Here is a 24,252-nt window from a genome sequence, read left to right as displayed (position 1 = left end):
AGGGGACTCATTCTGAGTGGACTCAGTTGTTTGTAGCTAAGAAACCTGACCAGTACAATTCCTAATATCTTATTCTTGGCAGAGAGGTATGTTGAGGTGGGGCGGGGGAAAGAGGAAGGTCTACATTTGTTCCTAATGTGTGTTTACGGACATCAAAAAACACTGAACTTTTTTTTTTTTTTTAAACGGAATCCCGCTCTGTCGCCCAGGGTGGAGTGCAGTGCCACGATCTCAGCTCACTGCAACCTCTGCCTCCCAGGTTCAAGCGATTCTTGTGTCTCAGCCTCCCGAGTAGCTGGGATTACAGGCACCCATCACCACGCCCAATTAATGTTTGTATTTTTGGTAGAGACAGGGTTTCACCATGTTGGCCAGGTTGATCTTGAACTCCTGGGCTCAAGTGACCTGCCCACCTCTGCCTCCCAAAGTGCTGGGATTACAGGCCTGAGCCACCGTGCCCAGTGTGAACGAACTTATGAACATTCTGGATTTTTTACAAGATGAGTACCGCACTATGGAATGAATGTGCAATGGATTTACATGACATTTTCAGATGTTTACAAGGTTGATGAGTGAATCAGAGATTAACTGACAATGTTGACATATTGGGCCCAGCTAGACACTAGTATTGTGTAGCAAGGAATGTTTGAGTGGGGCCTAATTTTATAAGCGGTCAGTTCATGGGTGAATATTTTCATATTCCCATGATGTTGATTCTCTGTGCAACCTGGTAACTGCAGAGGCTGGATAATAAGGATCAGTTCACCCACCATTCCACTTTTTGTTTTAAAGAATCTACCCACAGGGCTTTTGTTCTTTTTCTCTCTCCACTTTTCTACTGCCTGTGGGGTAGCTCCCTGTCCATTATACTACTTCTGTTATCACACAAGTCCAGAAACTGGTCTCACAGAGATGGACCTTACACATACCTTCAAAGTGCACTTGAGTCTTGATATAGTTTGGCTCTGTATCCCCACCCAAATCTCACCTTGAATTGTAATAATCCCCAGGTGTCAAGGGTGGGACCAGGTGGAGGTAATTGAATCATGGGAAAGGTTTCCCCCATGCTGTTCTCCTGATGGTGAGTGAATGCTCATGAGAGCTGATGGTTTTATAAGGGGCTTTTCCCCTTCTCCTATCACCCTGTGAGGAGGTGCCTTCTGCCATGATTATAAGTTTCCTGAGGACTCCCCAGCCATGTGAAACTGTGAGTCAATTAAACTTCTTTTCTTTATAAATTACCCAGTCTCGGGTATTTCTTCACAGTGGCGTGAGAACAAACTAATAAAAGTCTCTCTCAATTTTAACACACCAACTTCTCAGGACATTTAAGGTTTATAATTTTGGTCAGAACTGTAGTTCCAAGTCAAATATGTGTTTTTAAGAGCAAATAATATGGGTTTTAGTAAATTCTAAAATCACATGGTAAAATCAATGTCTTTCTTATGAGTGTCAACAACAACAGAATGATTGGTGTTAAAATCCTCACTCTTTAGTGAGCATATGAACACAGTCATCAATCTATAAATTAAGAAATGGTTGTGTATTTTAGTTCAAATAGTTTTCTATCTATTTAGGCACTAATACTTTGTTACTTATTTTAAATTTTGAAAACTTAGCTTAGTCCTGAATGAGGTATTTTCTGGCTTACGAGGACTGCAAATCATTACCAGAAAGTGAATTGAGCAATATTTTCACTTTATAATTTAAAACTATGACTTTCAAATAAACAATCATCTAAAAACACTTATGCTATTAGATAGCATATTCTTGAAATGCGTGCAAAATCAACAACCATTTATTCTCCTCTTCGCTGTTTTAAAGACATTTTTATTGGGTTGAGGGTGTTTCAGGATATAAAGCAGTTTGCCAAATTCTGTCATCCTTTTTTTTAATGTCATAAAGGGTGTGGTGCCTGTAGAGAAGTTTTGAAAGTTGTACTTTATGATGTTTTTGCCTTCACTTTTTAAAAAAATGGTAAGATAATCTAAGTCCTGTCCGTATATTCTGGTTCCTAGTATAGGCTTCAGGGTGCCCTCACTATGAAAAGTCAGAATATTTCCTGTAGCCAGTTTTACTTACTTCCTTGCCAGGAGTGTTTAGGTTCTTTTTTTTTTTTTTTTTTTGAGATGGAGTCTCACTCTGTCGCCCGGGGCTGGAGTGCAATGGTGTGTTCTCGGTTCACTGCGACCTCCGCCTCCCGGGTTCACGCGATTCTTCTGCCTCAGCCTCCCGAGTAGCTGGAATTACAGATGCACACCGCAAGACCTGGCTAATTTTTTGTATTTTTAGTCGAGGCGGGGTTTCACCATGTTGGCCAGACTGGTTTCGAACTCCTGACCTCGTGATCCGCCCGCCTTGGCCTCCAAAAGTGCTGGGATTACAGGCGTGAGCCATCGCGCCCACTCATGTTTAGATTTTTAACAGCTCATTATTAGAAATAAAGTCTCGATAAGAACTACTTTAATACTTAATTTTCTTGCTTAGAAAGGTGAAAACAATTTAGAAGGAACAACACGAGACATCAAAGTTAAGTTGTATCTCCCATAGCTGGTGATTATTAAAAATCTCAATGAATCTAGTCTGTCCCTGTCATTCTTTTATTAATCCCTGGTTATTGGGAAGCTCTTAACAAAATAAATGTTTAAAATTATATTTCTGTAATTAAGTAAAAGAGAGTATTGATTCCACAAGGCTAGAATTGTTCGTCTAAGAAAAACAAATTCTCCGTAAATTTTAACCCGTTAATACCACAGAAAGATGTTGTTGGAAACGTCTAAGAACAGAGAGATGCAGAGTAACACCATTTTCAGAACATGACATGGGATAGTGAGATTTGCTGATTTGGTTCCGTCTTCATTATTTGACATTTAATGACAGTTCACACAGAAATCGCTCGCCTGAGAACCCGTGTTTAAATCCCGGCACAGAGACTGTCTTCCTTGTCATTGTCACACCAGTAAAAAAAGAATCTAGAGAGAGAGAGAGAGAGAGAGAGAGAATAAGCACAGAAGTTAAAATACGATAAAATCCCTCTTCTCCTTTTCCCTTTCTTTCCTTGGATCTGGGTTTTGAAGGAGACAAAGAAGGACCCCCAGGCTTTCCAGCAGCCAGCAAGCGCTATTACTTTTTATTTAAAAGCAACTGGGAAAAACAATCCCCAAAGTAAAACCAGAAGCCCTCCCTGAGAATCGTCTCTGGGCTTCGGGGCCCGGGCCGCTGGGGTGCCACTCCACAAGGGGTTCCTCTTCTCCCCGGGGTCCCTGAGGGCTGGACGCGAGAGGACCCGTCGGTCCCGGGGTGCCGGGAGGAGACGTCCGCCCGCCCCACGAGAGGGGGCGGCTCTGACCTCGGAGCCGCCCCTCCTGCCGCCGGAGAACAAACGGGATATTCAGCAGTGGCCTGTGGCTGCCAGAGCAGCTCCTCAGGGGAAACTAAGAGTCGAGTCAGACGGCACCATAATCGCCTTTAAAAGCGCCTCCACCCTGCCGGCCGCGCACCCCCCGGCTACCTGGGCCGCCCCACGGCGGTGTGCGCGTGAGAGGGAGCGCGCGGGCCGCCGAGCGCCGGTGTGAGCCAGCGCTGCTGCCAGTGTGAGCGGCGGTGTGAGCGCGGTGGGTCCAGCGGAGGGGCGTGTGTGCCGGCGCGCGCGCCGTGGGGTGCAAACCCCGAGCGTCTACGCTGCCATGAGGGGCGCGAACGCCTGGGCGCCACTCTGCCTGCTGCTGGCCGCCGCCACCCAGCTCTCGCGGCAGCAGTCCCCAGAGAGGTAACGCGACCCCTGCCCGGGCTCCCTCTCGCTCCCCTCCCTTCCTCCACCCCTGCAGCCTCGCCTGCTGCTTTACTCAACCCGCTTCGGCGCGCCTGGGTGACCCAGCGCGCGACCCTGCGCTCCCGCGCGGTGCAGGCGCCCGCCACCCTCGTGTAGGCTGAGCCCCGGACTTCGGAACCCATCCCTGCTCGCGGGGCTCCCTCCTGGGTCCCCAGCCCGGCCTGCCTGATGGCCCTGCAGCTGGCTTGGCCACCACGTGGCGGGGCTTAATCTGACTTGTGTCTCCCCTCTCCTCGTGTCTATGGGGCCGGAGGGAAGCACTGGGGCCCAAATATGTGGATTTTGGTTTACCGCAGTTTTTTGCAGTTTTTTTTTTTCTTCCCCGAGAGGCTTTGCCCAGAGACGTAAACTAGGGAACAGCCCTAGCGGCGCGGCGCCTAGGGAGCCGCTCCGGAAAGTTAACTCTTTGCCAACCTCTGGACGGCCCCAGGAGCTGGGCTGTGGGACCTGCCCGATGGCCAACTTTGGCATCGCCTCTTCAGCCTCCTTCAACATCAGCCTCCCTTTCGATGGGAAGCTCTGCCAATGGCCAATGATTTTCAGAAAGGGGGAGGAGAACTGGGCATCTCTCCAAATACGGGAATGGCAAACTTTTTTATATTAACCAATTGCTTGCCTATCTTTCTTTAAAACCATGCTCCTCATTCAGCCTGGCTCTTACCTTCTCTCCCACTCCCCCCAGTTAAATTGATGTATTTACCATTTTCCTACAAGACTTTGCCACAATGCCGAGGACTTGATTATACATATATATAATCTTGTGTTATTATGATGGAGACAAATGGCAGCTGGACTGAATGCTTTATCAGGCTATAATTTAAATATTCTAAGAGCTAGCAAATTTTCGGATCCCTTATATGGTGCAGGCGTTGATTAATCAACATTAACTTTTATTTATATTAATAGGCTACACCTTTCTGAAGGTAACATCAGATTGTTAGACCATGTTTCAAATTACATTATCTTTTCTTGTTTTATGTTCCCAGACCTGTTTTCACATGTGGTGGCATCCTTACTGGAGAGTCTGGATTTATTGGCAGTGAAGGTTTTCCTGGAGTGTACCCTCCAAATAGCAAATGTACTTGGAAAATCACAGTAAGCATTTTTTTAAAAGGTATTCTCCTGGAAGTGGGTGTTGGAAACAGTGTGAGGCTGCTGCCTTTTTCCTCTGGTGTTAGGATTTGAGTAAGAGGCAAATGCCTGAAATAGTGAAATGTTGGATTTACCCCAACTATTGGGAAGATTTTTATTAATATAATAGATCTAGTTGTGTCCTGCATTAGTGATTACAAAGGGCGCAAGAAAATGCTTGAAGGAATAAATTCTCAGAGCAGATGTGTTTCTGAAAGCCCAGTGTGACTCAGTTGAGTTTTATAGATTCATAATTAAAGCTGTTTTCAGTCAAAGGCCTGTTGTAATGACCTTCAGAAGTTTTTTGTTGCTCGTGCCTTCATAAATTCCCAGTGGGAAATAGAAGATCAAAGATAGTACTTTGACTACTCTATGCCCATTAGGAAAGGAAAAAGAAAAAAATTAAAAAAGCCCACTTAATGTTCCTGGGTTGAAACCACCTCTAAAGGCAGTCTAAGAATAGAGAATTGAGGGGGGAGGGGGGTGGGACTCTAAATAGCAGCCAAGGGCCAATAAAAAGTCCATGCTGATTAGTAATAACATAGATTATGCTGAGTCAAGATAAGCTGGATTTAGAGACAGCCATATTTTTTTTTTAACTGATTTAGAGTCAACTAGAGTGAGTCATCTTTCCAGTCAGCATAGCATTGACTGTTACCTTCTTCACTTTTTCGTTGTTAGGAAGTTGTTTAGTAATTGAATACATTGGTTCACTGAGAGCTTCTTTCAGTCAGATTGTGCCACTGGAGGACTTAGATTTTTTAAAAAGTAGCCCCCACTGACTGTGTAAACTAGCAGTTACTGTGTGCCAGGCATTTACCGTGCCAAGTAGTTAACAAGTATAATCACCCAGAATCCTCAAAACAACTGTATGAGAAAGTATCTATTATCATCCCTATTTTATAGATGGGGAAGCTGAGGCCTGAAACGATTATAGAAATTGACTTGATCAGGCAGTTAGTAAACCCAACTTTATGTAAAGTAAAACCTACTTTGCAATAAGGTATTCCCACTGAGGTCATTTTGCAGGCAGATATGAGAGGTCCCCTTCCATAATATAAAACTCAGCTCTTACATGCCTTGACGGCCTCTTGTAAAATGCCAACCATGTCACAAACTGGTACAGATTTCATTATTTTATTATAGCACATGTGGCCACAAGAGAAGTCATAGAAAATAAGTTTGAAATACTGTTAACATAAATGTCAAATAAGGCTCTGAAACAAAAATAAAAGCAGCTTGATTTTCATATCGTGATTGTGTTTTAAATGTAATTAAATGGCCATAAGTTTTAAATGACCCTAGAAAATCAATGGCTCAGAGGCCTCATGTGCCCAAGTAGAAATTCATGGTTGGCCATGTGTTCTGAGTATTGCGGACAGTGTTGATGTGACATTAAACTGGGGTTGGGGGGCACGTCCAGTGAAAGCTTTCCTTGATAAAGGAAAGGTTTGCCTCAGGAGAGGCATGATTTCCTGTGTAGGAGTGGGGAAGTTAAATGGATGCTCCATCTGGATGTCCTGTGAAGGGAAAACCTGTGAGCTCAGCAGTCACTTCCCTGGATTTAAATTCCAGTTTCATCGCCATAAACTGTGTGTCCAGGATCTACCTCCTTTAAACCTTAGGATTACTGTGAAGACAAAATGAGATAGTGTAAAACGCTTCAACTCAGTGCCTGAGTGGGGAAGAAGCTTGATTTGTCTGAAGAACAAATTAAGGAGGTCGGAGTGGCTGGAATGGAATGAGCAAGGGGACAGTGGGAAGAGAAGCAAAGAAGGTAAACAGGACTCTGTAGCCACGGTGGGGAGTTTGAATTTTGTTTTGAGTAGGAGTCACTGGAAGATCTTAAGCAGAGGAATGAGCTTATCTGGTGTCTGTGTGGAAGATGAACTGTAGGGAGTTAAGAGTAGAAGCAGAGAGACCAATTAGGAAGCTGTTGTGGTATCCAGGAGAGGGAAGATGGTGGAGTAGACAAGGTGGTAGCAGAGAAGATGAAGAAATGTAGAGTCTTCTGCCTACAGTGTTTTCTCAGCAGCTCTGCCTGCAGTTAGTGTATAGTGGCACCAGCTAGAAGGATACATGCACCAGGCTCTGTCTCCCTGCTTAGCCATTCCAGACAGGACTGTGCTCTACTATGGCCTTGTCCAAGGCCATCTATTAAAGGTTTTTCCAGAGCTGGTTGGTCCAGCCCATTTTTCTGTTCCTGCAGTCAGTAAACCAAGAATAGTGTTCCCATTGAGTGATTCAGTATCACTTTTATTAAAATATCACGGAGGCCACTGGAGATGGAAAAGCCTCAGAGTGGTCCTTAAACTGTAGTTCCTGTAGCTGAGGGGAAATACCTTGCTTTCACTCACTGGCCTCCTATTCTGTTCGTCCAAACTGGAGATGTGTCCCAGCATGGTAGCTTTCACCGCTAAATGGTTTTCATTAAACTCTATCATATCAATGGAAGAATGGGAAATGTCTGATTTTAACTTTTGCTTTAAGAAAGGTGAATCCTAGTTGTTACCACCAAACTTCCAGTCCTTCGTGTTGGACTTTCTGATGCGGAAGTACAGCCCACAGATTGGAAATTTAGATGTGTCCTTACATTATAGTACTTTAAAATTTTTATAGCAATTTCTTAGCTGCATTGTTCCAACACACTGTATTGGCTATTTAAATGTAAATTAAGTTAAACATTTAGTTTCTTAGTCATACTAGCCACATTCAAGTGCTCAATAGCCACATGTGGATAGTGGCTGCCTTACTGGACAATATGTAGTATGGTATTTCTGTCATCACAATTTTTCTTGTTGACAGTGCTATGCTATTAATAGAAAAATTTTATGCTTAATTTTACTCACGTAAGGATATGTTGAGGACAGAGGTGCTCTGTGCTGCTTAGTTGTACTTCTGCTTTGCAAATAGGGAAGCTGCTACTGGTTCTTTGTAGTTGTTGGAGCTGTAACTGGAACTCAAGACTCGACTCAGCTTTATCACCAAGAGTTGATGGCCTTAACTGGTCTTAGGTTTTTTACTTTTACTGTATGTGTTCTCAAAAATGTATGCTTAGAGACTAAATTAGAGAATTTGAGTGTTAAGAAATAGTTGAATATTTTGTAATCCATGATGGGGTTGAGAGTTTCTTAGTTTCCTGTAGGAGCTGATTCTGGGGACTATAACCTAAAAGTCATCTGCATAAAATCCCCTAATTCTCATATACGGGAATGTGGGCATGAGTTAAATGTGATTTGACAGCTAAGGTATATATAATCCTTTGGAAAGTAGTGACTGGTCTTCTAAGCAGGCTTGGAAGAACAATAGGATTGGGGTGAGGCATAAGTCACCCTAATTTATTTAAGAACGAGAACCAATAACTCCCACCTGTATTAAGCCCTGCAGCAAGAAATGAAGCTCCAAAAGTTGACATCCCACCACCTGGACCCCTCTATTACAGTGGTTCTTCTGCAGTTCGAGATTGTGTGCAGGAGACAACAGTAAAAAATCTCTGAGATCCATAAAAGAAGTAGGGGAGAGTGGACCACTGTGAACAAAAACACAGCTGGTGTGATGTATTTCACTGCAACATAGGCAGGACACATTTAGAAGAGCCCATGAGGCATGGTGCTGGGTGCAGGAGACACATAGGTGAATTTAGAGATGATAAACACGTGGGGAGCTACCTGCTAGGATGTGTTCACAAGGCCCTGAGTGGGAAGTGAGACAAAGCCCATCAGGCATCTTACATTCTGTGCTCCACAGGCACCCCTGGCATAAAGATCACCATTCCATTAATAGCTTCATTATAAATTCATTGCAAACGCAGCAAATCATCAATACTTCTGTTCCTTGATATTTTCATTCATAACTTGTTCATTTTATAATTCCCATAATAGAATTAGAGATACATATTGATGATTCGACACAAATATGTGTGTTTTTTGTTTTTTTTTTTAAAGAAAAATAGACATACGTTGGGAGGCTGAGGTGGGTGGATCACCTGAGGTAAGGTGTTCAAGACCAGCCTGGCCAATGTGGTGAAACCCCGTTTCTACTAAAAACACAAAAATTAGCTGGGTGTGGTGGTGGGCACCTGTAATCCCAGCTACTCGGGAGGCTGAGGCAGAGGAATCATTTGAGCGCGGGAGGCAGTTGCACTCCAGCCTGGGCAACAAGAGCGAGACTCCATTTCAAAAAAAAAAAAAAGAAAAAGAAAGACATTAATAGCAAAAATAAGACCTTGTGAAAGCAACTCTATTTAGAGTTTGACTTTGGCTGCATATGGTATGGGTGGCTGAGTGAAACCAGCTGAAGCTTTGTTTATAGTAACTGCAAACCAGAGGAAACTTAAAGCCTAGAATCTTCTGGGAACTCTCCTTGAACAGATATATAGGAATTTTTGTTTAAAATTGGTTTCCTTTTTTTTTTTTTGATACAGAGTCTCGCTCTGTTGCCCAGGCTGGAGTGCAGTGGTGCAATCTCAGCTCACTGCAAGCTCTGCCTCCCAGGTTCACGCCATTCTCCTGCCTCAGCCTCCCGAGTAGCTGGGACTACAGGCGCCCACCACTATGCCCAGCTAATTTTTTGTATTTTTAGTAGAGACGAGGTTTCACCATGTTAGCCAGGATGGTCTCAATCTCCTGACCTCGTGATCCACCCGCCTCTGCCTCCCAAAGTGCTGTGATTACAGGCGTGAGCTACCACGCCTGGCCTAAAATTGGTTTCCAAACTTAAAACCAAATATCACATCTGAATGTCTAATGCAATTGCTGTTATATTATCTAACTGAAACAGCAATTGTTATGCAGAGATCGCTGGAATTGATTCTGTTCTTAGATTTAAAACTGGGCATAATTTACAAATCTGTTTTTAAAAGGCGATGATCTGGCCAGGTGCAGTGGCTCACACCTGTAATCCCAGCACTTTGGAAGGCAGAGGCAGAAGGATTGCTTGAGCCTAGGAGTTCAAGGCTCCTGGAGTGAGCTGTGATCACACCATTGCACTCCAGGCTGGGCGACAGAGTGAGACCTCTTCTCTAAAATATAATAATAATGATAAACAAACATAAAATGAGGCAATCCATGTATGTGGTCCTATTGTTAAAAATCATTAGGTTTTTATTATTTATAATTTAAAAGTACTGAAATTAGCCAATTATTTAAGGTTTCAGTTATTCTCAGCATAAATCTAGCCTGAGAAAAATCAGCAAACGTTGAGCAAAAATTTAGTCTTGGGGTCCACCTAGAATACAACTTTTTATCCCTTTATGAAGAAAATATGGGAGAGGTTAGGCATGGTGGCTCACACCTGTAATCCCAATGCTTTGGGAGGCCGAGGAGGAAGATCGCTTGCAGCAAGGTGTTCAAGATCAGAGTTCAAGATCAGCCTGAACAACGTAAAGAGACCCTGTCTCTGCATTTTTTTTTTTTTTTTTAATTAGCCAGGAGTGGTTGTACGCATCTGTAGTCCTTGCTACTTGGGTGGCTGAGATGAGAGGATCTCTTGAGCCCAGGAGTCAGAGGGTACAGTGAGCTATGATTGTGCCACTGCACTCCAGCCTGGGTGACAGAGCAAGACCCTGTCTGATGATGATGATGATGATGATGATGATGATGTGGGAGGGCCAGAGAGTCACAGACCTTTGACAGAAATGGGAGGAGAATGTGGCAGTGGGTAGAGGCAGTCCCATTAAAGTGAAAAGTATGTGGCAAAATTTTGCTTATTTAGCTACTCCATGAAGAAAAAAGCATAAGTTGTCTTACATAGAAAGGTCTTCAGATTCTCCAGGTAATTGAAGTATTACCATCTTTATAATTACATCTGTTTTTCTGTTCAGCTAGAGTGAAATACAGTCACATATCCCATAACAATATTTCAGTCAATGACTACCACATATATGACAGTGGTGCCGTAAGATTATATTACCATATTTTTATTGTACCTTTTCTGTGTTTAGATACACAAATATTTACCATTATTTTACATTTGCCTACAGTGTTCAGTACAGGAACATGCTGTACAGTGTCGTAGCCTAGGAGCAATAGGCTATACTATATAGCCTAGGTGTGTGGTGGGTTACACAATCTAGGTTTGTATAAATGCACTCTGTGATATTTGCACAACAAAGTCACCTAATGATGCATTTCTCAGAATGTATCTCCATCATTAAACAATGCATGACTATATACTTGTGATAGAAATCATGGAACTAAAAATAATAATAGTATATATAGTTTTTAGTATACCTTCAAATATATTGAATTATTTTATTTTATTTGCATCCGATTCTCTGGGGTCGGGGTGACAGACCTTATTATGACCATTTCATAAGTGGGGAAATTGAAGTCTAAAGAACTTGTGTCTTAACTAATGTCATACTTGTAAATGGTATGAAAAGGTTAGCACAAAACTTTCTGACTCAGGGATACCATTATACTCTCATGCACTTATTTATCAAATATTCACCAAGAGTTTTTGAGCACCTCCTATGTAGTAGGCATTGCATTGGACTGTGGGGGTAGAAAGACAAGGCATAATTTCTGTCCTCAGGGAGTTTATAATCTCGTGGGGAGCAGTTAGATAAGAGAATTGGTAACGGTTATGTGTGTAAATTATTATAATGCCCACTGTAAGCAGTTTTAAGTGTTGATAATTTGGAATAAAGCTTATTTTCACTTTTAAAAATTATTGAAGATCTTAAGATTAGTTAAGATGAAAATAATTATTGCTTCGTGCAAAGAGTATGACCTGTTTTACATGTGTGCTACTCTAAGACTGGATAAGTTGTTACTGTATCTTTTGTAAGGATTTGTTTGACTTCCCAGGGTTATTTTATATGTGCCTTGATATTTCCAAAGATGCCTAATAAACAATTATGTGAAGGCATTCCTGTAACATTGCCTTGAGGGCAATTTTATAACTTACATATGTTAAAGTCATCATACTTAATCCATCCTCCAGATGCCTGATCAATTTTAAATGGCATTCCTATTTAGTTGAAGGAACTAGTAGATTAAAAATGTGATTGGGATTTATGTCTTCCCAATAACTTTTATATAGCTTCATGAGAAGAAAGTCAGCAGTGGTGAGCAAAGGGTTTGTGAAAATTGAGACATAGTGATAGTCTAGTAAGATCAGTGCTGGGTGTATAATTTGAGAAAACAGATGGTGAATTTAGGCAGGAACTCAACTTTTAAGTCACTTAATTATACCTAAGGGTATAGCAAGGGGTTCTAAAATTACTGTAACTATTATTTGCCTGGTATAACCACAGCAGGACAGATAGGGGAATGGAATTTTGACTTTAAACACATATTTCTTGGCCTTAAACTGCACGTAGGATTTAGAATTATATAGAGATTTAAATTCCAATCCTAACTATGGGCTTTTTTTTTTTTAATGTATATGTATACATTGGTTGCACTAGGCTCATTATTTCAGTTGCCTGAATAGTAATTTAACCCAATGCTTGAGTTAGTATTATTTTTATTTAAGAATAGTAAAAATGAGTATAACTAACAGAAAATGTTTGCATATCCAAGACTATATGAATGGGATAAGAGCACTATAGCTTGGGTTTTTTTTTGGTGGGGGGCTGGGGTTGTTTATTTTTTAATCCAGAAAGTATAATTTGGAAACTTTACAATTCCTTTTTTTCTTTTTGAGATGGAGTCTCGCTCTGTCGCCCAGGCTGGAGTGCAGTGGCGTGATCTCGGCTCACTGCAAGCACTGCCTCTCTGGTTCACACTATTCTCTTGCCTTAGCCTCCCCAGTAGCTGGGACTACAGGCGCCCCCCCACCACGCCTGCCTAATTTTTTGTATTTTTTAGTAGAGGCGGGGTTTCACCGTGTTAGCCAGGATGGTCTCGATCTCCTGACCTCGTGATCCGCCCTCCTCGGCCTCCCAAAGTGCCAGGATTATGGGCGTGAGCCACCGTGCCCAGCCAAAACTTTACAATTCTTATGGCACATAAGCTGTTCAATTAGATGTCAGTTATTAAGATAGCAGAAAAATTAAAAAGTTTTCATTATTGCCTTAAATTTTTCTGGGAAGCAGGGCAAATATAAATCCTAAATAAATGAGCAAGCACTGTAGGTGACATTTTCCCACTGGGGCCTCAGTCCAGTTTTTCTAAATTTGTTTAGCTTTCTGCCTGCTTTTGAAGGCTTCTGTTGCTTGTTTTAGTTTTCTTTTTCTTTGCTCTTTCACATGGAAATCAAGTCTGTTTTTATTGATTGAAAACTTCATGTTTTATAAATATACTTATTTGTACTGCTTGTATTTTTAGTGCTGTGTTCAAGCAGATGCCTTAGAAGAGGTTTAATGAGTAGAAAAGAAAATGGGAAAACATGAAGTCTTCATGTATATTTTTTTTTCTGAAAGGGATTCTCTTTAATAACATATTCATACCAAACAAAAATCATTCTTTCCTGAAACATCACTATAAAAATAGAACATAAAGATAACACTTTTTTTAAAGTAGTATAAATCAAGAAGGCATTTAGTATAATTAAAACACTCAGAAAGGATTTTTAAGAATATATTATTTAAAAGACAGATTAAATTACTTTTATATCCCTTCACCACCTCCAGAGTTAAATTTATGATGTGAAATTATGGGCAAATAAGAATTGTACCATAAATTTGAAAACGCCTTAAAATCTCTCAGGTTTTGACAGTAAAAAAGGGAACAGTCACATTTATTGCTTGCTTAATGCTGAAGACCAGAGAAACATTTAGAGGGCTCCTAATTCTAAGGAGTTCTTTCCGGTTTTTTTTTTTTTTTTTGAGACAAAGTCTCACTTTGTCACCCAGTCTGGAGTGCAGTGGCGTGATCTCAGCTCACTGCAGCCTCCGCTTCCTGGGTTCAAGAGATTCTCCTGCCTCAGCCTCCCAGTAGCTGGGACTAGAGGCACCCACCATCATGCCCAGCTAATTTTTGTATTTTTAGTAGAGATGGGTTTTGTCATGTTGACTGGTCTCAAACTCCTGACCTCAAGTCAATCGGCCCGCCTTGGTCTCCCAAAGTGGGATTTCTTTTCCCACATTGCTCTGCTTAGAGTCAGGAGAGTGCTTTTGTGTGCTGTCACTTTCCCATGTTTCTTGTACAGAGAAATGTTAGTGTATGGATTGTTCTTCAATCCTATGAAAACTGTAATCCCCACTCTCAACTTAGACAGTTGCACCTTATGAGTTAACAGCTTTATCAAGGGTGGCAATAGCACTTTGGGGGACTCTTGAGTTTCTTACTCTAGGAACTTGGGAGAAAATAAGTGTTTTTCTCAGATACATTATTTGGTCGATCATGAGGGTCAGTATGGCAAGTCTTTAAGAAACAAATATAAACATCCCGAAATAAATGGAACACCCACAGGGAAGTGGGGAGTTGGAATTATAACTGCCCAAAGCACAAGCCCTGCCACTAAATATCACCTCTCTTTTACCACCTCACCCCCAAGCCGCTCCTGAGTACTGCATATAATAAAATAGTGTTTTCAAAAATGTGAAGGGAGGGAGAGACCATTTAATCAAAGATGGGCTGTTACATGGACCAGACTGACAAGAAAAGCACAGGGAACCCAGGGGCAATTTTACTCCTGCTAAATGCTCCTAGAAATGAATTATAAGGGTTTGATTGCTAGACACAGACCTTCTGAAATCCCTGGGCTACAGTTGAGCTCCTCCAAATAGTCATTCATTAATTCATTAAAACTGTAAAGTACTTACCAGAGATCAGGTGCTGGATTGGGCACAGAAACAGCAATAATTGAAAAATCACATTCCTGAATGGGGCTGGGCGAGGTAAGGAGGCTCTTACTCATTGGGGAGATGTCCCAGAAACAATGAATGGTGGCACAGGGTGACAGGGATCATGGTTCAGGGTGGTACGTGTGATACTGCTCAGTTACTAGAAGAATGGGCATTGGAGAGTCAGACTGACATGGGTTCAAATCCCTGTTCAGCTTTTAATTTACTAGGTATGTGATTAAGTTTCTGGGACTTTCTAAAGTTAGTATCGTGGATATAATGGTCAAACATGCCTTGTAAGGTTAATCTGTATCCTGGATATAATGGTCAAACATGCCTTGTAAGGTTAATCTGAAGACTGAAGGAGGCAGTAGATGAAAGGCCCTTGGCACAGTGCTTGGCACAAGCAGGCATTCAATAAATGGTAGTGTTGCTTTATTTATTTATTTTTTAACCTCTCTTCCAGGTCTGTAATAAGGAATAGAAGTGTGGTGTTTGTGCAGAACTTGTCTACAAGCCAACTTGTTTCAAGCTGGTTGGTAATCCCTTTGGGGCATGGCGAGTTCCCATTGGAAATACCCATTCCTACTCACTATGTCCTTTCTTCATTTAAAATATGATCTTTCATAAGATCATGGACTTTGTCCACAGAAGCGCTTCCAAACCCTCCCTACTTCAACCAGCCACCGCCTACCCCATCACCAACCAAGGGCATTCTGTAACCGTTAAGACTTTTCAAAGTAGAGGAAAGATTGTCAGTTAAAAATTGCAAATAATTTTCTCTGTTTATAGATGGAGACTTTAATTTACCTTTGGAGTCCCAAATCATCAGAATAGGCCCCACTAATTATACAAATTAAGTAAAGATTGTATTCATTTATTCCTAATAGAGACACAACATGATATGGTGGTTACAAGTGTATTTTGTAAGAGTGTAGTTTCTGGAGCCAGACAGCCTGGTTCAAATGCTAGTTCCACTATTGTGCTGGTGAGTCTCCAAAGATGACCTCCCCAGTCATCACACCTCCTGGTATTCATGCCTTTTTCTGGCATCCCCCAGCATTGAATCTGGGCTTGCTCTTGGAACAAACTGGATGGAGCAGAGGTGACATTGCATGACTTCTGGGGCAAGAACATACGAAGCTGCCGTATAAGGACCACCATGCTGTGAGGATGCCCAACATAGCCATGTAGAGAGGCTTTGTGGAGAGAGAGAGGTCCAGAAAGCTCCTAGTAGTTCCAGTCTTCTCAGCTGAGGTGCCAGACATGTGAATGAAGTCATGTTGAAGGGCTAGCCCAGTGAGCCTTCAGATGACTGAAGCCCAAGCTCCTAACTGATAGTAAATGCATGAGAGAATTCAAGCTAGAACCATCCAGTTGAGACCAGTGACCCACAGAACCATAACAAATAAGAGTACATTATTATTTTAAGCCACTAAATTTGGGGGTGGTTTGTTGTGCAGCAGGAGATTACTGTAACAATTACGAGCTGTATGACTTTGGGCTTGCTGCTTAACCTCCCTGTGCCTCAGTTTCCTCATCTATAAAATGTGGATAATGATACTCCCTACCTCACAGGATTGCTTTGGGACTGAAATTACTTATTATGTGTACGGCATTAAGAACAGTGCCTAGCAAATGGTAAATACTCAAAAAATATTATTTCTTCATGAAATATTATACTTATTGAACACTTATGTGCCATGGCCTGTTTCACATCCTGGGCACACAGTGAGAAGGTCCCTGCACTAATGGTGCTTACATTCTAGAAGCAGGAGAGAAACCATAAAATAGGATGGTGATGTGAGAATGACACTGATGAGGTGACATTTGAGTGGAAACCTAGATGATGCAAAGAGTCTACCCACTGATGGTTCTTGGAGAAACTGTGAGGTCACCACTCCTTTGGGTGCAATGATTTATTATGTGGCAGCAGACAGTATCTCTGAGGCTTCTTGCCCATCATAAGTAAAGCACAAAATGTCTCCTGGATGTTTATGAATGGAAAGGCCTTGCTCATGGATTAAGGTTAGTTCCTGTGGTGAGGGTGGTAGGTTGGGTTTGCTTCTTTATGTTTGGTTTCTTTGGTTTTTGACTTTTGAGAGATGCTTTGGGGATGTGAAGCGGGGAGGAGGGAGCTGAAGGGTCTGTTTTTATGAGTAATGTTGCCTTGGGTTCTGGGTGCCAGAACTCTGCACTGTGGTGCAGAGTTGGGAGGAAACTGTTTTCATCATCTCCATTCACAACTCTCTGCAACCTTTGTTGTGGGGAATCTTAAGAACATCAAGAAGGAGCACCCTTGGAATAGAGATTTCCACTTCATGGGTCTGTTCAGGGTACTTCCATCAGCAAGGACATTTCATTTATACATTCATCTGTTGATTGACACTTGGGTGTGCTTCTACCTTTTGGCTATTTTGAGTATTTTGAACCATGCAGTGCTTTCACTTCCTTTGCATATGTAGTCAGGAGCGGAACTGCTGGATCATGTGATAATTTAGGTTTTGAGGAATTGCCAAACTGTTTTCCAGAAGTAAAAGAGAAAAAACCTAGTGAACACTGTTAACAGGAAGCCAGACTGCGTTATAGGCCAATGTAGATGTCGCCTGGAGTTGTTCCCAAACAACTGGCATTTTGAAGAGGATGCTGGCACAGTCATCAGCTGCTGGGAGCTTGAGCCATTGTGCTTTAGTGGTTACAACTTATGCCTTGTTAAAAGATACATGTATTTGTGGTTAAAAAATTTTTTAAACAAGGGGATCATTAGGAGCCACGCAGCTACTCCAGGAGATGCCCAATGTGCTTGTTTTTGTTAGGATATTATAATTTTAATGAACTTATTTTATGCCCCATAAATCTTAGATATATGAAAATTTGTTCCTATAAATCTTAGCTGTGCATATATCATTTTATTATTCCCTATCAATCTCAACTATATATATCTGCAAATAAAACTATATTTCTTAGAAGTAACAGAATTATGAAGTCAGAAGGGAATTATCAGACAGTCTTCCTAACTACCTCTGTGTACCCTAGTACACACCGGATGTCCACTTCCTCTGTGTTCCCATAGCATTCGGGGACATCTTTACTATAGCACTGATCACCCTGTATTATAATCATGTTTATTAATCTGCCTTCCCTACTAAACTATAAATCTCTTAAGGACAAGGCCTTTTTCCTGGTAGCTAACATAGTGGTTGACACATAGAGTAGTAGGTGAGTGAAAGAATGAATTGATTAATCAATTCATAGCTCCATCCACCTGCTTCTGGGCAGAACAGCATAGAAATGATAAATCTCTGAAGAAAAGTATCAATTTGTTTCCAAAGATTTCTGGTAAAAGGAGATGTATTAGTTCATTTTCACACTGCTATAAAAAACTACCTGAGACTGGGTAATTTATAAAGAAAAGAGTTTTAATTGACTCACAGCTTTTCATGGCTGGGAAGGCGTCAGGAAACTTACAATCATGGTGGAAGGTGAAGGGGAAACAAGGCACATCTTATATCGTGGCAGAGTGAGGGGGGTGTGCCACATTTAAAACCATCAGCTCGGCCAGGTGTGGTGGCTCATGCCTTTAATCCCAACACTTTGGGAGGCCAAGGCAGGCGGATCACGAAGTCAGAAGCTCAAGACCATTCTGGCTAACATGGTGCCCCATCTCTACTAAAAATACAAAAATTAGCTGAGTGTGGTGGCGTGCACTTGTAGTCCCAACTACTCAGGAGGCTGAGGCAGGAGAATTGCTTGAACCCGGGAGGTGGAGGTTGCAGTGAGCCAAGATTGCGCCACTGCACTCCAGCCTGGCAACAGAGTGAGACTCTGTCTCAAACAAAATAAAATAAAACCAAACCATCAGCTGTCATGAGAACTCATTGACTTTCACGAGAACAGCATGGGAGAACCGCCCCCATGATCCAGTCACCTCCCACCAGGCTCCTCCCGCAACATGTAAGGATTACAATTTGAGATGAGATTTGGGTGGGGACCCAGAGCCAGACCATATTAGGAGACTTCTAAGTTTTTGTACTCTGTAGAATTCTACATTTGAAAAAGATGTTCTCTTCCTGTGTCCTCCCCTGCTATGTCTGTAGTTACGTTCCACCCCCCAAGTGTGTCATTGTCTCTCACCATATGATTCTATTGAGTGACTGTCAGTCAGTCAGTGTACCAACATCGGTGACATGAACAAAGCAGCAGGCTCTTTGGATTTATTGTTGGTTTCTGAATACTCACTTTCCAGTATAGGTGAACATTCCAGATAACATTAACTGAAGCTCCTATGTGCTTTCTCTGTTTACATTCCACTAGTTAGTTGAAATATAAATATGTATTATGCTTCTTGTAGATGAAAGAGTATAATGCTGCAATTTTAGTGTTAACTTTGTTAATTATATGTGTAAAACCATTTTGGGTTGAACTTGCAAATCATCAAATAAGGAAATAGTAGATTAACAGTTAATATGAATTAAGAGAGTATATTATATATGTAGTTAACTTAAAAAATTTTTTTCTTTTTTTTTTTTTTTTTGAGATGGATTTTCACTCTAGTTGCCCAGGCTGGAGTGCAATGGTGCGATCTTGTCTCACTGCAACCTCTGCCTCCCGGGTTCAAGTGATTTTCCTGCCTCAGCCTCCTGAATAGCTGGGATTACAGGCACCTGCCACCACACTTGGCTAATTTTTGTATTTTTAGTAGAGACGGGGTTTCACCATGTTAGCCAAGCTGGTCTTGAACTCCTGACCTCAGGGTGATCCCCCTGCCTCAGCCTCCCAAAGTGCTTGGATAGCAGGTGTGAGCCACTGCGCCCGGCCAACATTTTCTTTTAGAGTCAACATGTGCTTATGAAAATGTAAGTAATATAAGGTTGAATGAAAGAGATGAGGTTATATCATAATTCTAACATTTATAGAATTGAATATTGAACTAACATTTATAACATTAAATAAAATCACCTTTGGTATGTATTTAAGTTTTCAGTATTTCTTTCCATTTAGACCATAAATCTTTTGGGGGAAAATAAAAGCACTTTTTTTGGGGAAATTCTTTATATATTCTGAGGATGAATTAATAGTAAATCTTATCCTTTTGATGATGATACTTGGCTCTGGCTAAATTGTGATCTTCACACTTGCCCAAGATATGTATTCAATCACCCTGGAGTAAATATATGAGGGAAACGGGCATTGTCGCTTTGTGGTGTGGAGCCATGTAACAGGAGGCAAGAGTTTTTTCCCTTACGGGTTATTTGGTGAGCTATATGAGGACAGAAGGTGGAACACCTGTTATGGATGCAACAAGGAAGGCTGTTGGAATGGGGATCAATGAGATTATTTTATTCGATTTATACAACAAATATTTACTTAGCATGGACTGTTCTAGGCACGTGGGATATTATCAGTGAGCCAAACAGAGACTCTTGCCCTTGAGAAGCTTTACATGACTGGGATGTTCTAGGAGCAGCAAAGAGGCCTATGGGATGAACAAGCAGGAGGTTGTAGAAGCTGAGGTCGTTGAGGAAGAAGTGGGGTAGATCCTGAAGAGCCCAGTGGGCCATTGTGAGTGAAATGGAAAGCCTATCAGTAAGGGCCCCCGTAGAAAATAGCACAGTCAAAATACAGCAATTCAAGGGGGGTTATTTACAAAGGGACTATCCAGGAAGAGTAGGCAAGCTACAAAGGATAGTACAGTAACACAGAGAAAGTGGCAGACAGGCTGTCACTGCTTCTAGTCCCCAAAGGAGGTGTGGAGGGTGTTGGTACTAGAAGCCAGGAGTCAGCACAAGGTGACCTCAAAGAGAAAGAGACAGGAAAGTAAATGCCCTGAGTGGACTCTCCTCCCTGTTTTTAGTATCCTGTTGGGGCTTCCCATGGCCAAAAGCAACTGGAAGACAATTGTTGATGTGTTCATTTAGGTCAACCACCCAAGAAGAGTAGGGTGAAGATGGGAGGAGAGTGGATCTGGAGGGGCAAATGGACAATGTTTGGCACAGGGAGGCTGTATCAGGGTTCTCCAGAAGTAGAACCAATAGGAGATGTAGATATATAAATGTTTATGTATATGTATATAAAAATATGTATGTATATATTAATATAAGTACATATGTATATTGAATATCTATACACACAGCTATATACACATATAAAGAGCTTTATTTCAAGGAATTCGTTTATGTGATTGTGGGATTAGGGAGCAGCCAGTCTGAAATTTGTAGTGCAAGTCAGCAGGCTGAAAACTCCCAGTGAGAAGATACCGCGGTAGTCTTGAGACAGAATTTCTTCTTCCTCAGGGAAACCTCAGTTTTGTTCTTAAGGCCTTCCAACTGATTGGATGAGGGCCACCCACATTATCGAGGATAATCTCTTAAGGTGAACTGATTGTAGATGTTAACCACATCTAAAAAACACCTTCACAGCAACACCTAGATTACTGTTGATTGAATAAGCACTTATTATAATCTAGCCAAGTTGACCCATAAAATGAAACCATCTAAGAGCCACAGCCACTCAAACACACTGCAGGATTTTAAGCAGAGGAGTGCCATAAGGTGGCTGTGATTTAAAAGGATCACCCTGAATACTGTGCTGAGAACAGATCATGGGGTGCAAAAATGGAAGAAGGGAGAGGAGCTGGGAGCCTTTTGTTGTAATTTAGATGAGAGATAATGAGGGCTTGGGCCAGCATGGGAACCATGGAGGTGGTGAGGGAATGGTCCGTTTTCTGGATATATTTTAAAATAGAGCCAATAAAAATTATTAATGGACAAGATGAGGGGTATAAGAGAAAAAAGAGGAGTCAAGAATGACCTCAGAGCAAACTGGAAGGATGGAGATGCAATCAACTGTACAGGGAAGACAGAGGTGGAGCAGCTTTGGCAGGGGAGGCCGGGGGTCTGTCTTTGACATGTTAAGCTCAGCTATACATTAGACCCCAAGTGATGATGTCACAGCAGATTGCTGTTCCAAATATGACTTTACCATCAGGGAGAACAGGGAGCAGGTAACAGTTTGCTTCTTGGACCAGTACTTTAGGATGTAACAAAAATTGGAAACATCAAATGGCAGCTGGTGAGTCCATGTCTTTAAAGCATGCAGTTCAAGGAGCTGGGTAGCTGTATCCAGCTATGTGTAGGTGTGCTGGCTGCTGAAGATAAAGCTGCTCATGACTTAGGTTTTGAGAAGAAGAACAATATATAGTTTAAAAAAAATTGCCTCATTCACTGATAATGGCAATAAAGACACTTATTCTGTTTCAAATGGCTTGCTCTGGTGTATCACAGGAATAAATCCTATTTCTTGCCTATCCTGAGCCTATTATTCCGAACCAAAATGCCACAATTTTGCATTGAAAATAAGGCATCAGAATCTGTTGAGGTTGAACTGTGGTCAAAGGGCTTGGTTGCTGAGAATTTGGAGTCTTCCCAGCGCTTGATGTTTTTCTTCACTCTTCAAAGAAATCAGTAATTTATTATTGCACAAAACCCTAGCCAGATGCTGCAGCAAAACATGAAAAATACTTTCTAGAGCTAAGTGCTGTCAGAGATAGAATCAGGGACACGTTCATTGCTTTTGCCCAAATTTAAACAGTCCACTTTTTAGATCTTGAGTGTGATCTATCCGTCAACCTAATATTTTACATAATACTGGAGTTTGTAATGAAGAATCACTCTGTTGCTTCTGGGTCTTAATTTGATTTGACTATCCAGAATCATCTGATGAAGCTAGCAAGCACTTCCTGCCACCGTTGACAGCCTGTTATTTTGAGTTAGGATCTTCTAACTTAATAGAGACAGAGAACAAAAAGGTGACTGCCTTTGTGATAATTACCTAACAGATTGACATATGTTAAAATTATCCCTCATTCATGTGAAAGTAGTATTAATTTTAAGATAGCGTGGTTAATTTTTATTTTTTTAAAACAGGCCTACTATTGATGGTGTTGACAAAAAGAGTAAATCTCTGTAAAATATTTGAAGAGATTTATTCTGAACCAAATAGGACTATAACCCATGCCACAGGCCCAGGAGGCCCTGAGAACATGTGCCCCAGGTGGTTGGGCCACAGCTTGGTTTTATGCATTTTAGGGAGACATAAGTCATCAATCATTACATATAAGGTGTACATTGGTTCAGTCCAGAAAGGCGGGAAAACTTGAAGTGCGGGGGCTTCTAGGCCATATGTGGATTCAAAGACTTTTCTGATTGGCAGTTGGCTGAAAGAGTTAAATTATTATCTAAAGACCTGGAATCAATAGAAAGAAGTGTCTGATTAAGATAAAGTGTTGTGGAGACCAAGGTTTTTATCATGCAGATGAAGTCTCCAGATAACAGGCTTCAGAGAGGATAGACTCTATTTTTTATCAGATTTCAAAAGGTACCAGACTCTTAGTTAATTCTCTCCTGGATCAGAGAGAAGATCTGGAAAGGGAAGATTTTCTACAGAATATAGATTTTCCCCCAACAGACAGCTTTGCAAGGCCATTTCAAAATATATGAAAGAAATATATTTTGGGGTAAAATACTTTGATTTCTTTCAGGACCTGCTATCTGTCATGTTGATATCTTATTGCTACAAAGAGTCTGTTTTGTCAGTCTTAAGGTCTCTGTTTTTTTTTGAGACAGAGTCTCACTCTGTCGCCCAGGCTGAAGTGTAGTGGTGCGATCTCGGCTCACTGCAAGCTCCGCCTCCCCGGTTCACACCATTCTCCTGCCTCAGCCTCCCGAGTAGCTGGGACTACAGGCGCCCGCCACCACGCTCGGCTAATTTTTTGTGTTTTTAGTAGAGACGGGGTTTCACTGTGTTAGCCAGTATGGTCTTGATCTCCTGACCTCGTGATCCAGCTGCCTCAGCCTCCCTAAGTGCTGGGATTACAGGCGTGAGCCACCACACATGGCCAAGGTCTCTGTTTTAATATTAATGCTGGTCACCTGTGCCTGGATTCCAAAGGGATGAGGGTATAATGAGGCATGTCTGACCCCCGTTATATATAAAGTTTCGGTGCCGCAAAAGAAATAGCATTCGAATATAAAATTTTCATTTAATTCTCTCAGCAAGGCAAGTTATTTCTATAGAATAGTGCGCCCTTACAGATGGAGCAATGGTGAGCGCACACTTGGACAAGGGAGGGGAAGGGGTTCTTATCCCTGACGCACATGGCCCCTGCTGCTGTGTCGTTCCCGTACTGGCTAGGGATAGACCGCACAGGCTAAACTAATTCTGATCTGCTAATTTAAAGAGAGTGATGGTGTGAGTGCTTTGGCAGGGGGAAAAAATGGTTATGCAAGGTGGAGAATGAGTCAGGGCGGAGCAAGTAGCAGGTAATCTGAATGAGTTAGGGTGGAGCAGGTGATCAGAATGAGTCAGGGTGGAGCAGGTGATCCCAAAAGGTTGCTTTATGAGGAAGTTAAGTTTAAAAGGAGAAGGTAAAGGATTGAACATACTGACATATTGATTCTTTGAAGAGAAATTTAGAACTTGTATCTAACACCCCTTGCCATCACGGCTGAACTAGTTGTTTGGAATGCCCTTGGCCAAGAGGAGGGGTCCATTCAAT

General features: G+C 41.7%; 1 protein-coding gene across 1 annotated transcript in view; it reads left to right on the top strand.

Annotated features, from left to right (window-relative positions):
* Positions 1-3,023: 3,023 nt before the first annotated feature.
* Positions 3,024-24,252, top strand: part of PCOLCE2 (procollagen C-endopeptidase enhancer 2) — a 72,258-nt gene continuing 51,029 nt past the window's right edge. The window contains exons 1-2 of the mRNA XM_054481252.2: positions 3,024-3,769; positions 4,819-4,927. Of these exons, the coding sequence (XP_054337227.1) occupies positions 3,687-3,769; positions 4,819-4,927 (192 nt within the window). The 5' untranslated portion in view covers positions 3,024-3,686. The remainder of the gene's footprint in view (positions 3,770-4,818; positions 4,928-24,252) is intronic.

Source organism: Pongo pygmaeus, chromosome 2 (genome assembly GCF_028885625.2).
Source record: "Pongo pygmaeus isolate AG05252 chromosome 2, NHGRI_mPonPyg2-v2.0_pri, whole genome shotgun sequence".
Lineage (NCBI taxonomy): Eukaryota > Metazoa > Chordata > Mammalia > Primates > Hominidae > Pongo > Pongo pygmaeus.
Note: the sequence above shows the minus strand (reverse complement) of the source record. Positions and strands in the feature narration are given on the sequence as shown.